Here is a 15,272-nt window from a genome sequence, read left to right as displayed (position 1 = left end):
CATCCATATTTCAGTAACACCCTGTACGTTAATACTGCATCTTGTTATATTTTTTGATGTATTTATTTTTTGTTAACTGTTTTATATATTTAAAGTTGATAATCACTGCAATTTTTTACTTTTTAGGAGACAAAATACAGGATGTTCTGCTTGAAATGAAATATCAATACTTGAAAATTGTAAAATTTTAGTATTTTGTTATAAACACCCCTGTATATTAAAATTTGAGTTAATTGGTGCAAAAAAGCGCGCACGTTCATTTATTCCTCTATCAGATATTGTAATACCGATTTTAAATTCAAACCTATTGCGTTTTTTGTGAACCATTTCATTATCAAAAAAATTAGAAAAAAAAATGAAACAACGTGGCAACGTCGTATCGGAACTGCAAAAATAAATTGTGGTTATAAAGCCTAGGAAGGAGCTAATATCTAAAAATATATAGGGTGTTTCATCAAAAAAACTAAGTTGTGTGTTATGCAGTAAAAACAGAACACTCTCTATAGTTAAAAAATCATTTTTGAGTATAGTCGTCAAAGAACCATACAAATTTGGTTTTTGACTTTTTCCACCTCTAATAATAATTAATGACATATTGAGGATGGCGCGCTTGGTGATTCACCCTGTACAGACTATATTACAAAAATTTAAGTGTGCCCCTCCTTCGCGAGAAAAGTTTCTATGGGCGCCCATGCGTCTTTTCCCTAAAAAGATCCAAGCAAATAACTCACGTTAAATAGACAGCGTAGGTATATCGATTTCACCGAAATGAAATTTCAAGTTACTCGAGTTTCACAATTGTTGTGCTGGAGCTTTCCATCTCTAGCTTTAGTGTTTAAAATAGGATTCGAAATTTCACTCGAGAGTAAATATTTATTATTTGTTTTGTGTACTTGTATTACATTCTTGTATCAAGGTTACCTGAATTAATTTTTACTTCCCGAGCGTAAGCAACATTTCATACTATGTTGTTTTTATTAAATTTGTTATCTCAGTTTCTCTCGATTTCCAAAAAGAGACGGTTTGGATCAGTTTCCATGTCCTGGTGGCGTTTCGAGGTTTTCAAAATCTCAAAAACATAACATGAAACTTTTTTTTGAAGTTATTTCTTTCTTCTACGTGTTTTTGTTTTTTTCTGTCAAACAATTTTGAGCATTTTGACGAGGCGAACATCAACTCCGGTCCAAAGTCACATTTTGTTACACTGGTACTTGGAGTGCCTTAATCCTTCGCCCTAGCTCCAGCAGTACGTAAATAAGTTAGACAATGGCAGAATTTCTTTTCTCAAAAAATTGTGTAATGTCATAAAAACATCATTTCTAGACACGACCTTGTAAATTGTGACTATATAAATAATTATTAAGATAATTTTTACTTCCCTTTTACACTAAATAGATACCTAAATATAATTAAATACAATCAGATAAATACCTATTTGAATTCTCCATTCGATGATTTTTACTAGTACTTAATAAAATTTTTACGTCACATCAATCTGCGTTAGGAAAAACTGAATTCACTTTTTACTGGGTAACTAGAGTAGCAGACATTAAAATTTTAAAATTCTCAGCATCGAATTCTTGAGCTGATGTGATTTTTTGATTATTTATTTGCGTTAGAAAATTAGTGGAAAAAATTTACTGTCGAAACGGTAGTAAAACTTTTTCTGCCTTATAGACAAAGATTACGATTATTAATAATAATAATAGTAATAATAACGCGAAAAAGAATTATTTTTTCTGTCTTGTTGCGAAAATAACTAATAAAACTTACTCCCCATCTAGAATTTTACAAAAAATGCTTTTCGCTTGTGGAAACGAACTCCGGATAATTTTTAATCCAGAGGGAAACTTGACTGAACTTGGCATTTGGATTTGGATTTATATTTTACTCACTAAACTGACGTCAATTTGCAGAATACTTCAATATCATAAATACTAAAGAGGCTCCGAAAAAGGAAATATAAACCCAGAAAGGTTAACTTCAAAATGGTGCAACATACTTAGAAGAGGTGAATCACTGACAAGAAGTACGGTTTCATTTCTTACAAATAAACTACCGATAATTTGTTAAAAATTTATAATAAAAAATAAACATTTTTGTTGTTTCTATTCACTAACAATGTGTTGTAAGTAAAATAAACAATATATTAAATAGGATTAGCAATGTTTCAACAGTGCAATAATAAATAAATACTAAAACTAAGTTATAAAAATTAACGTCTTAGGGGTAATATCAACAAAAATATATACAAAAATGTATAAATTCCTGACATTATAGTAGATAAAAATCAGATCCGAGTTTTAAACACTACTCAAGTGGTATTAATAATAAAACACAAGAAAGTATTTGTGTATGGCTTCGTCTTTGGTTGTACTAAACACAGATATGCTAATTAATAGTGTCTTCTGAAGGGATCCTTCATGTATGCTCCTCGCTTCGTTTCTTCCCAAATAAAGTTAAAGTAACTGTACGTCACAAGCCACATATAAATATAGATTACTGAAACGAGAAATAAATGCAACTGTTTCTTTTCTGGGAAACATAAAAACTCACTGACTGAGATTATTCCAAATACAATCCAAACAGTTCCTTCTATGACTTTCTCATTAATATAAAACTGAATAGCGGTGTACAGCACTGAGACTAACAATCCCACTGCTAACATTATGGCGAGAACAACCCAAGGTAACATTAAAAATGCTTTTCTCTGCAAAATGTCACGTCGATAAAAGGAAAAAATTCTTGACATGGATTCTTACCATACATGCTCCCACGATTAAAAGTATTGAAATAAAGATAGCCATACAGAAATTTATGGTAATGATAATCCTAACTGTAACATAAAGTTATTAAATTATGGACATGATAGAGCTATAAATTTATACCTATATCTTCGTCCAGCCAGTCTAATACTATGGTTTTAAATTCTACATGTGTGGTGAAAATTACAATAATTCCGATGATTGCTAACACCTGAAATTAAAAATTGGTTTGTTTTTGTACACGAAATTTTAATTGTAACATACGATTCCTCCAAACCCTGCAACTAAGGTCCCTGTCCGGACGCTGGCACATCCCAGGAATGTTTTTAGTGGTTTTGTCGACATTTTCAGGTATCTGGAACAAACATACATATTACAATAATTAATTTCACTTCTTTAACAAATTACAGAATCAATGAAGTTTGTAAGTAATAAATTATTATTATTATTAAAAGATGATAAACTATTCTTGCATCCAATCACAATACTTATTTATGTATTAAGGGCATAATTAGGAGATTATTGCACGAGGGAATGTTTACAGCCCGACGAAGGAGGGCTTTTAAGTTCCTGAGGGCTATAATCGACAATTATGCCCGTTGTACATATAATAGTTTCTTATATTTTAATTTCTAACGAAATATTGAGTATTTTCCGCAAAATTGGGTGAATTGTGCCGACGCGAACTTTAATACATAGCTACCACGTTGTTTATTTGTTAATAATTCGTTTTTCAAAATGCTAATTGAAGAAGCGGAAAACGTTTATTCAAAAGAAATTGTAGAAGAATTTGAGGTCGCCCAGGAAATGATTTGATGAAATATACGATTTTCCTCAACTTTGATAAAAATGTTGAATATGGAAGCTTGTTTAAATAATGAATTAATTTAAATGATTGTTCTTATCAAGTTTTGATTGATCTGTGCCATAAAAGCCTATTTATGCCCTCATTTGGGTGCTTTTACATATACAAGATTATGATTCTAAAATAAAAAAAATAAAGCTGAAACATATCACGATTTGAACTGATCATCTACAAAGGAAAAGTGACCCGTTATAATATGAGGGGGTAATCCTTCTCTTTAATTAAATCAAAAACAGCTCTTGATACTGTTAAAATTATTATTAAGTAAGTATATTACAGCACTCAATTTAATTAAACACCTAAATTACTGTGCAAGCAAATTTAACGCTAGCATTAAGTAAATTTACAATTTATATCTCCTTCGTCCGAGTTTATGTATGTTAATGAACTTAGGTGTATATTTTTTTAAGTAGTGTTGATAAGTTATAACTTAGTACACGTTGTTACAACTACATCACAAAAAAGTATTTTTATTGTTTATGAATAGCGAATTTATTTTTCAAGTGTTAATTTTTAATACTTTCCGAAAACGTTAAAATCGATATACACACATTTTTTATTTCACCTTTCTTGTTGGTCAGAAAAGTGCTATAGCGAAGGGTAATATCCCCATCTGTCAATGTTTGCTATGTAAATATTTGTCAATCTTTTCTTTAGGCGTTCTTTGACCAGATTTGCCAAACATACCTAGTCATGCCACGTATTGTTTAATTAATGTAGTTAAAGTTCGTTCCATTGGATCTTCTTAGAATGGCTAAAACCAAAATTTGGTGTAGAACAATAAAGCTCATGATTTTAGACACAATTTTGTGGTTCTTCAATTTTGTTATAAAAGTTATGCACGACGATAATATGTCAGACAGTGCCACATCAGTCACGAAAAGTCTGGTCATGACAGGTCAGATCATATCAGATAGCATCAAGCTAAGCTAGGCCAAGTAAGGTCAAACAAGGTAAATTTTTTTTGGTGAGACAACAGACTTATATTTAATATTTTATACATATACAGTTGTGTGGTTATTCAGTTAATAACTTCCTTATTGTTTTTGTGTGTGCCCTACATAACGCTTTTGGTGAAGAGAAACTTTTTTGAAGAAGTTAACGCGGAATTTTTATTGTGTATTTAGTGTATACAGAGTGTTTTTGAGTAGTCATAAAATCAAAATCATCTTAATAAAAGTTCTTTCGTTTTTGAGATAAAATTCGCTAAAAAAAAATTGGAGGATTTTGTCAACATGCGTCGGACTGGGGTCGCTAAAGAACCATCCAAACACTAAATGCGGAACTCGAAATTTTAAACATTGTGGAAGAGAATCCAGACATAAGCATGCGAAGATCAACGTACAAAGTAGGGGTTTCCCCGTATGTAGTTGGGAGAACCTTAAATGAACAGGACCTACAACACTTAGAGCCTAACGATTTGCCCGAAAGAGTTGCATTCTGAGCGTGGTTGCTTCACAAGAACCGGGAAGATCCACATTTTACTGAAATCAGATGAGGCAACATTTACTAGAGATGGTGTTTTTAATTCTCACAACACTCATGTTTGGTCAGACGAGAATCCCCACGCAATCAAGAAACGCCCTTTCAGGACCGTTTCAGTGTCAATGTTTGGGAAGTAATGGTTGGAACAACTTAATAAGTTCATACATTTTACCACGACGATTAACAGTCGCTTATTTTTAGAGATTTTAATAATACCACGACCAACTTTTTAGATTACCATGTACCATTTGGCATGATATGTGGTATCTCTACAAGGGGCTCCAATTCATTGTGCCCGTGAAGAGCGTGTATGGTTTAACGAGAATTTCCCTGGACGGTAGATATGCAGAAATGAACCAGTCTTATGGCCTCCTAGGTCTCCCGACCTCAATCCTTGCGATTTCTTTAGGGGTACACGAAGCAGTTGGTACATCGGGCCCCGTTGGACACAGTTGAGCAGCTAAGAAATCGCATTGAGGAAGCAGCGACATACATTAGAGTTAATCCTGATATGATCTTTAGGGCGCAGCAATCACTGATTCAGCGTGCCGAAGCCTGTATTAGAAATGAGGAACGTCATTTCGAACGCTTGTTGTAATAGATACTGTCAATTTTACTTTGCGACTTTCAATACATAATTATTTTTTGAAAAATAAAGAAAAAGTTCTCTTTAAAACAGTGGGGCTATTTACAAATCATCAACTTCTAAAAAATAGAATTATGTAGAACACATAGCCAACAAGAAAGGTGTAGTTGGTTTATTCCGTAAAAAACGGTACCCCGATAGACTTATTTATCTTTATTAGAAGTATTTTCTCAACTTATCTTTCACTGAATTTTGCTACATAGCTTGCATACACTTACTCTGGCGCTACCTACATTTTACAAATTGCTTGTAAATTAATTATTCCTTGTCTTTTAAAACGCACAGTGGCACATGATAATGTACATTGCACAATAGTCAAACTTATTGCAAGCTCAGTTGACATTTACCTAGTAAAACTTTTATGACTTCAAGCGAACCACCCTTATAAAGCAAACTTGCCACTGTAAACTGAAAAAAACGAAATTTCAGGACAGAGTAGACCGAAGGATGAACAGGCCCGGACTAATGACAATTTTGTTTTACTATTAAACCCGCTTTAACTAGTTATTTGTACTTGCTACAGTTCGATTTAAATTTACAAATGTTCATGTAAATAGGTGCATGTTTAAATATAGCGGTTTTTTTTTTCGTTTTTAGTATGTACATTATATTTGATCTAGTTTTCTCTTTTAAATAAGACCCTTTTCATATACGAGCGGTTACAATATGCGCCCATTTTTATGGACCCAAACCCCAAGAATTATTACTATCCGTTATTGTCAAAATGAGACTATAAAGTTTTACTTGAATCCTTCGGTTTTCTTTGCTAATCTCCAATAGCCTGGATATCTGTAGTTTGAAGTCTTCATTTTCTAAAATTTTGCAACCTCCACCGGTGTCGCATGACTTTTATTGCGAGAATTTTTGTAAGTGGAAATTTCATGCGTTTTTAAAAATACAACTAACCGACTGTCAATGTATTGAGAGATAATCGTGAAATCAGGTTTGCAATGTCTTTCAGTAGATCTTTTATTTTGTTTTAGATAGTAATTTCACTCATTTGAATTGACACACATCGTGTAACCCAGTACAAATTCCTAGAATTTACTAATTTAAAAAAATTATACTCGTATAAAACCACGGGCAACAAATTAAAAAAAATGTTCTATTGAATAGTTGAAATGTGTCATGATTTTATACGAATGAAAAAAAAACATATCTATGAGACCTTTGACACTTGACATCAAAAGTTTACATTTAACAAGATACAACATACAGAAGTATATGAAGAGAATTCAATAAAAACCAAGACTGTTTTCGTCATGCGTCTATAGAATAACAAGATTAAACTGCGACAACGTCACGGCCGAAGATCATTAAGCAAATACTGTTCTATACTTAGAAAATTTTGTTTGTTTATACACCAACTTTACTTAACTTACAGAGGTTATAAAAATAAAATTCGCAAAATCAAATTATAGTTCTTCAAAGAAACAGGATTTCAAGTTGGCATAATACTTTACAGTGATGAAAACAATGTTCTTTTCAACGTGAACAACACTGAAAAATTGGTCAAAAGTTATTTCAACAGAACTTTCCTCGGCCCTGGAGTATCACCACATATATGTGTGGTGGAAACTCAAATTATAAAATTTGAGTTTCCTCTTTACAAGATTTCGTGATGACCTCTTCAATATTTTTGCAAGGATATATATACCATTTTGGGTAGATGCAGTGTAATGCTAATGATAACAGTGTTGTATTCGCAAATTTTCGGGAAAATGGGGGGAGCCGTCCCCGGTTTAATCAATAATAAAAATTGACTTATTAATTATTTTTTCTGAATCACCCTGTATAAGTAATTCTAAAAAATATGAAATATTTTCCACATTTTCGATAGGATTTATTCGGCAAAATTTTGAAATGACGTCATCAGTTTTTGAAGACGATAAACAGATACTTTTAATTACAAATTTACCATGCTTACGATAACTTTAAAGCGTCTGCAAGATTTTAAAGCATTCGGGTTCGCAGTTTCTGATTTAATCAATAAAATGGATTGACGCGATCATCTTTTTTTTTTCAAAATTTCCTAGAATTTTGCAATTTAACTTTGAAACTGCGAAACCGAATTTAAGATTATCATAAGCATGATGAATCCTTAATAAATTTGTTTTCATTTTATGCCCCCAAAAAATGATGACGTCAGTTTACAATTTTCTCAAATAAATGTTCCTTAAATTTTATAAATTTTATAAAAGTACATATTCCTGCATGTGTGATTTATGAATCCGTGTTCAGTTTTTACCCCAAACATCCAAATTTTTGAGAGAAAAAATCAAATTTGTATAGAAACATTTTACAATTTAATTTTGAAAATGTTTTAAGGTTGTGGAAATCATGATAAAACGTTAATCAAAATGTATTCGTTTGTGATCTCCCCAAAAAATGATGACGTCATTTTACAATTTTGCCGAATGTTCTTCGAATTTATGAGCGTTTTGGAAAAAAACTGAGTGTGGCTTATTAATTAATCAGTCCTCTCCTTTGCGAAGAAGACAAAAATAGTCAAATTTTATTTTCTTTAACCTTTTTTTGTAATCTTAAACGTGCTAATAGTAGAATTCCTCCGAAGTATAAACATGTTTATGTTTATATGTTCGACTGTTTAGTCGAAGTTAAGCATGTACTAAGAAATTGAGAACATTACATCTTTCCCGTTGGTTTTAAGTATATTTCATATTGTGCACATTTGTGCGGACCGCGCCCCTTTGAAATTTGCACCCCCAGGGCATAGAAGCTGGAGGGGTGTTATTTAAACCGGTAGTCTTTACTTTATAGAGATTATCATAAAACGAAAATCGCAAAATCAAATTTTATAACTTTTAAAAAAGCGGGATTTGTCGGACCACACTTCAAGAGCGAGAGAAGTTCGGTCAAAATAACCTTCGACCAAATTTTTTTCCAAAAATCTGGATCTCTAGGATGAAAACTCAACACGGATTCATACACCACAAGTGCAGAAGTATCTTAATATATAAAATGTAAAACAAATTATAATTGCAAATTTTGGAAATGATATCATCCTATTGGTGGTGGCTACGATTAGCCAAAACTTTTGTGTATATTATAGCTCACAAATAGTACTCTCTAGTCAGCGCCAAAACCAATAAGCATAATTTCCTGCAAACATTGCATTAAAATGTCGCACTTGATATACACGAACTACGTTAAGGTAAGTACAGATAAGAACTGCTTTTGTTGAAAATTATAATACAAATACGTCAACACAAATTTACTTTAGTATAGTATTTAACTGTTCCACACCTTATTTGAATTAGACATCTCTTAAATCACTGTACTGGTAAAATGATCGGAGAATCAGTAATTGTCGTATGACTAAGGCCCGATCTAATCGCTCCAATGGGTTTTGACATCAATTTTATATGTTGATGTAGTTTCAAACCCATCGTATTTAAGAACAATGTCTAAAACAAGACAAGAACACAGTGGAGCGAAAATCAATTGCACAGGGCAATGTTGGAAACTGATTCTGGAATAGTCATCAACTGAGCCTATTGAGAATTTCAAATTCCTGACAAAACCCTCAAAAACCACATGGAGATGGGTCTTACCGAAAAAAAACTGAGAAAATCAAGCCAACTCACTCCAAATCGAGAAAATGAATTGGGCGAAAGCATGTTTCGTTTGGAGATGTTAATATGCCTCTTAGATCAAAAGTAATAAGGCATTGTGTATTTTCGTGTTAGAAAATGATAATCACAGTCCGCTTAATATTGAAAATGCCTTAGCACGTCTAAAGTGGCTAGTTGTTTACCGAACCAGTACTTTAGATATTTGATCCTGCATATTATTCACATCGAAACAAACTGGATTATGCTGTTTTGGTTTGGACCAATGAACCGGATCGCGTTATCACCAAATATAACTTCGGGACGGTTCTGTCAAAAGTTGGCCCTAAAATTACGACTGCCAATAATGCAGTTGCGGGATTTTAGGACTACATTATCTAATCGAAACACCATTCCTTATTTAAGAAATGATGTCGAAGGGTTGGTAGCTCCAGAAAAAGTGTAGAAAGGGTGACAGCTTCATTAAAATCATTGCATTTTAATGTGCCCGGTTGTAATCAAACGCATTTTTTATTTGGTTTACGCAGTCGAAAGACAGATGTTTCTTTACCTCTGCATCCGTGAGAATATTTTTCAGTAAAGAATTAGTATTTATTCATATTTCGTAAGGATGAAATTTTTAATTTTAATGTATGTAACAGCCTGCCCTCTAGAAAGAAAAACTAGTTGAAAAGTGGCGTCAATAAAAGAGCCGAACACTATAAAAACAAAACCATAAAAGATTAATAAACCAATTACATATTGTTGAAAAGTGATAAACATATTTACCTCAAGTAAACGATTGTAAACATTAAAAACGTGCTTTGAAAAAAAAAAATAAACAGTACTTGTAACTTAATTAATTAATGAATAAATAAAGTGAAAAAATTCAAGAACTGCTAAACTGTTTTGTAAACAGTGAGAATGATACAATAACATCACTTGTCCTGTTTTTTTGCAAGTACACTTATTTGACAATTATTTACAATTTATTGCATTAAAAAACTCTTGGCAGTCATGGAACAGACCACTAATTTGTAAACTGTCAATATTATGCTATTTGAATAGTTGACAACATTACGAGATGAGCGATTCTTGTTAAACTATGACTCACAAAACCACAAAAAAATGTGTTCCATAAGAAAATATGATGAAGTCAGACACACTACAGCTTTGCCTTTAAGCACTGTAATTAACGTAAAATAACGTTTTTAATAGAGGTTGCGCATCTTCATACATTTTAGCAACCACAGATGTGAAATAAAATTGTTTTTTGCAAATGTTAGGAAATAATAGAAATCAAAGTGAAAAACTACTAAACCGCACAAATAAAACTTAGGCTGTGGAATAACTTACTTAATTGACCTGGAAATGGTTCATATATTTCATTTAACTTTTCTACACTAGGTACATTAAAAATAAGTATGCCACTTTATAACTCTTAACTTTTTTCATTTATAAAGATAAAATACTGACATTTAGAACACCCCATATTATTTAGTAAAGAACACAAAAAAAAGATCTTTAAAATGTTTTTTACTAAAAATTTTTGATAAATTATAATGTGTTTATTTGCCACAGTAATCATGCAAAAAATGGTATTGATAAACCATTTAGGTTTCTTTAAAATATTTTAGGATGTTCGAAAATTTTGCTTTTGGAAACCTATAACACGGTCGAAAAAACAACTTTACAAATGACTAGGGATGTACCGACTAGTGGCCGACCGGTCGGATAAGCCGACTATTCGGCCATTTTTCATCGTCGGCTACAGTCAGCGACTGGTCGGCTAAACAGCCGACCGGTCGGCTTTTTTTATTAAAATTAAAATACTATATAAAACAATTAAACCCGGTTTACAGAACCTCAATTGAATATTTAATTGCGATTTAATTTTTAACCCCGCCTTAAAGTACCATGTGACCGACCCTACGCCAATCAGACGTCGTTAATGGCTTTGTTAAATGCGCGGTCAACTTAATATCAATTAAAATGTTGTATAAACTGGCCCTAAATTGTGTTATTCTTTATTTTTGTACTGAGTTACTAAAAAAAATTAAATGTTAAAATTATCCAAAGAAATTTAATACATTTTTTGGAAAACAAAGGAACTTTAGTTATTCCTTTTATTAAAATAAACAAATTTTTAAGGTAGTCAGAGAAATAAAAAAAACACATTGTCTATCGCATTTATAAACCGGTTTTAGCAAAGGTTTTTACTGGCCGAACAATCGGCTAGTCGGTTAGTCGGCCAGACCTACAGTCGGTACATCTCTACAAATGACCAATAAATTGTAAAATTTGCTAATAAAATTTAATTTCAGTTCAAAAAGCTTCGAAAAAATGATGATGTGTGATCAAAATCGGTGAGCTATTTATCAGTTGAGTCGTGTCCAGACATTCCGCAGAAGTTTGCACGTCCCGGCCATCTGGCGACATAAGTACCATTTAAACTGTAACTTCAACCTAGTTTAAAAATGCGGTTCTAAGATGGAATCGCACTGTCGGTGTAAAAAATATTGCGTATGACTTGCCCACAACATGCCTTTGCGAATACTCGTTATTTGCTGGGGCCTCGCCCATCGGCTCGGCCCGACAAATTCATTCATATTCGCAAATACCTAGTTTCTTGTATTTGATGTATTTGTTTTTATTTTTTGGGTTAAAGGTTATGATTTTTGTTTTTTTTTTTTAATTAAAAAAATTGTATAAACTTCTAACTGCACCTGTAGAGATCTAGAGCATCCGGACAAGTATAGATTTAGACACTGTTGGGCTCAAACATATCGGGTGTTCTTTGGGCAATTCCCATATTTCGGGAGGCATAAAATTGTCTTCAGCTTCACACATTGTTAAGAATAATTTATTATTGTGAAAATTTAAACTTCAAAAGTTTCAATCTCATATTTCTCGTACCTAGCCACCATAAAGTTCTCCAAAATTTTAGAAATTCAAGAAATAAAAAACCATCAAATACAATGAAGCTTGTCAATAATACGTCATTGTAAGTTATAATTATAGGAATATTTTATTTTTATAAATCGTTTAAAAAAAAATGTGAAATTTGTTTGTGAAACATTTTTGGTGTACCTCATCAAAAAAAAAAATGTTCGTAACAGTTTCGTTAATTTTAGATTCTTGGGGGTTACTAAGAAACACTTTTAGACAACACTTTTCTTTTCACAAATAGTACAAAAATATGTAAGTCGTCATAAGTCAGGAAAACTGATCACTGTAACACATTTTTTATTGTATTCGTCATCAGGAAGCTGCTCCCAAATTTTGTCAGTACCATTTCTTAAGAGTTTATCTATAAAGTTTAGTTAGGAATTATTTAGATGCAACTCGCATTCTATGAAGTTTAGGTATAATCTCATATTTACTCCTTTAATTAATCCACTGTATAAAACTATCTAAGACAAAACTATAATTATTTACTTTAACAAGTTCTTATATTTATTTAAGCGTTTTATTGTACCAAACACAGAGAAAACGTATGAAAAGTGTTTTAAACTTACCAATTCTTATTAATACTCTCAATAACTCTTAAAAAAAATGTGTTCCAAAATATTTTCTAATATTAATTCAGCTTGTGAACGTACTGCATGTTACATTATCGTTAATTATATGTAAACACAGTTGAATTTAAGCAATTAAAGTGGACATACACCAATTTTTTTTTATGTTAAACGAAAACAATCTAATATGACAAGAAACAGTTATGTACTTCAAACATATAAATATTACATCTGTGAAAAGAACGTGTTCAGCAAACAGTTTTACTTATTTTATGAGTAATGCAGGTCGTAGATCGTAAGTATCTTTACTTTCTTATAGATACAGCAACACTTTTAAAACATTTACTTAATCTGAATTCTTCTTATAACATGAGGTAAGCTGAATTACTTAGTAATGAAATCATCCAGGTGGGCAGCGAATCAGAAAATTAAAAATTAACTGTGAAATGAATATTAATATTCTTGTTCTTCCACTAGCACAACGCAAAAGGGACTCAGCCAAAATTAAAAATAACATCTTAACCTAGATTGCTAACACTTGAATTAAAAAACAGACCACAGTTCCTTGCGACATATTTGGGCGAATACTACGCATAATTTAAATTAAATTGTTTGTATTAAGTCTGCTTAACATCCACTTTTTGGCTTATTTTTAGCATTCCTCTAATATAACCATGCGGCAACGCAGTGCAAGCAGTGAAAATCCGAAGGTTTTTCCAATCAAGGTCAATAATCTTGCATCCAAAAGTATTAGCCATTCACAGAAAAAACTCGTGTGGAGGAAGCAGATCGCCTTGTTAAGAACTGACGTCATGTGCCTTCTATGTCGGCAATAAAGGTAACAAGATCGCAAGTTTAGGTCATAATCAGATTTGATTATGTCCGTTTTGCCAGTGACAGAATTGCCCCATTCAACAAAAATAACCACCACGTGACCCCCAAAAGCACAATATTGGCTCGAATCCAGGTCTGGCTACGGTCCAAGATGATTCAACAATTTGTTGATGGCCTCTAGTGATCCATAATCGATCCGATGCACTATAAAGGATCGAACTTGACCCAGATTACCTAAGATTTTACGACTCAATCGGAAGGAAATTAACCTGACTGATGGAAGAAGCGCCACACCTTAATAGGGCTGACCCAATATCCGGACTATTTTCAGAAGGGGGCAGCGAAATGTCAGGAAAATATCAACGAGGGAGAAAATTACGACCAAAGCAATTAACATTCAGCATCCGCCTCCAATTAAGACGACTAATGGACGCACTTAATCCCGTTTTGATAAGCGCGTTTATGGGTTTGACGTCTTTCTGTCAAGGCCTCAAAATGGGCCAACAAAATAAAAAAAAAATCAAAATATCAAGGGAGCAAATTTTTCTCATTTTTTCCCAACTGAGCGTTTGTTTGATTTATTACACAAGCTGTAAACAGATAAACAGTTGCGTCTCTCCATATTTATGACATTGTTACAATAACAATTTCGTCGAGTTTCCGATGGAAAAATTAAGCTGATTAGTAAATTGTTGCAAAATTGTTTACTGAGCGGGTCGTTTGCCAATTAAACCACACGTTCAGCTTGTGCTGCGTAGGTGAAAGCTTTAGATCACGCCTCTAAAAATAAGTTAATAATTTTAATTACCTGAGTAATTGTTAAAACCACCGACACTCACGCACCAATTAGTATCTTCGAACAAAAAAATTTTTAACTTTGAATGACTGAATTCGCGCCCGATTTAACTTTTAAAGCGGGTTTCACTGAAATGAAACAGATCCCGCGAAACACTGTCGCGCTGTTTCGCTTTTAATCGCTGCCAATCGGGTTATACCATGACCATCGCGGGATGACCATCGCAACTGACCATGGCTGAGACTGAGATGTGGTAGGGAAATATTTGATTTGTGACGTGTAGAGTTTTTTGTTCGCATTTGTTTACCAAGTATCTAAGGTGAAAGAGGTCTAGGTCGAGATCTCGTACAAGAAGTCGAGATTATTCTACACAAAATTGGAAATTTTTCGATGTGTTTGATTGACATTTGTTGAAAATTATAAGTTAGTTGTAGTAGTGTTGTAGCGATAAAACTAAATTATTTTTAAAAATAACCCAGATTAACATATGTTAAATGAGTTTATCGTCTTACGGTCAAGGATGATTTTTTAAATATGCAAAATAACGTGTTCGAGCATACCGCGAATAACAAGATATGTAATTTGCAAAGATCTAACAATTGCGGAAAAATAAAAATTGCGTTTGAAACTTTTACGAAGAATTTTATGCAACTACGACCTTGTTCACTTCACAAATGCACCAATGTTCTGAATAGTCTAAAGGTTATTTGAACAGTTTCTCAAATTATTCTTCCAGCTTTAAAGTAAACACCGTATGTTTAAAAGTTTAGTGTGGTTAATAATAAAACAAC

The 15,272-nt window shown here is 32.5% G+C and overlaps 1 protein-coding gene across 2 annotated transcripts in view; it reads right to left on the bottom strand.

The window, feature by feature from the left end:
- Positions 1 to 2,143: 2,143 nt before the first annotated feature.
- Positions 2,144 to 15,272, bottom strand: part of LOC135123668 (uncharacterized) — a 32,898-nt gene continuing 19,769 nt past the window's right edge. The window contains exons 1-6 of one of the 2 annotated variants that reach the window (XM_064048515.1): positions 14,494 to 14,732; positions 3,030 to 3,120; positions 2,889 to 2,976; positions 2,763 to 2,836; positions 2,557 to 2,710; positions 2,145 to 2,502 (exon numbers count right to left, since the gene is read on the bottom strand). In XM_064048515.1, coding sequence (XP_063904585.1) covers positions 2,396 to 2,502; positions 2,557 to 2,710; positions 2,763 to 2,836; positions 2,889 to 2,976; positions 3,030 to 3,110 — 504 coding nt within the window. In that variant the 5' untranslated portion in view covers positions 3,111 to 3,120; positions 14,494 to 14,732 and the 3' untranslated portion in view covers positions 2,145 to 2,395. Of the gene's footprint in view, positions 2,503 to 2,556; positions 2,711 to 2,762; positions 2,837 to 2,888; positions 2,977 to 3,029; positions 3,121 to 14,493; positions 14,733 to 15,272 lie in introns of those variants that run through there. The other variant, XM_064048516.1, reaches the window with a different exon arrangement.

This window comes from Zophobas morio, unplaced genomic scaffold (assembly GCF_036711695.1).
Source record: "Zophobas morio isolate AGI-343-1 ecotype UQ-CSIRO unplaced genomic scaffold, CSIRO_AGI_Zmor_V1 ptg000006l, whole genome shotgun sequence".
In the NCBI taxonomy this organism is placed as follows: Eukaryota; Metazoa; Arthropoda; class Insecta; order Coleoptera; family Tenebrionidae; genus Zophobas; species Zophobas morio.
The sequence above is the reverse complement of the archived record's forward strand: the minus strand, read 5'-3'. Positions and strand labels throughout refer to the sequence as shown.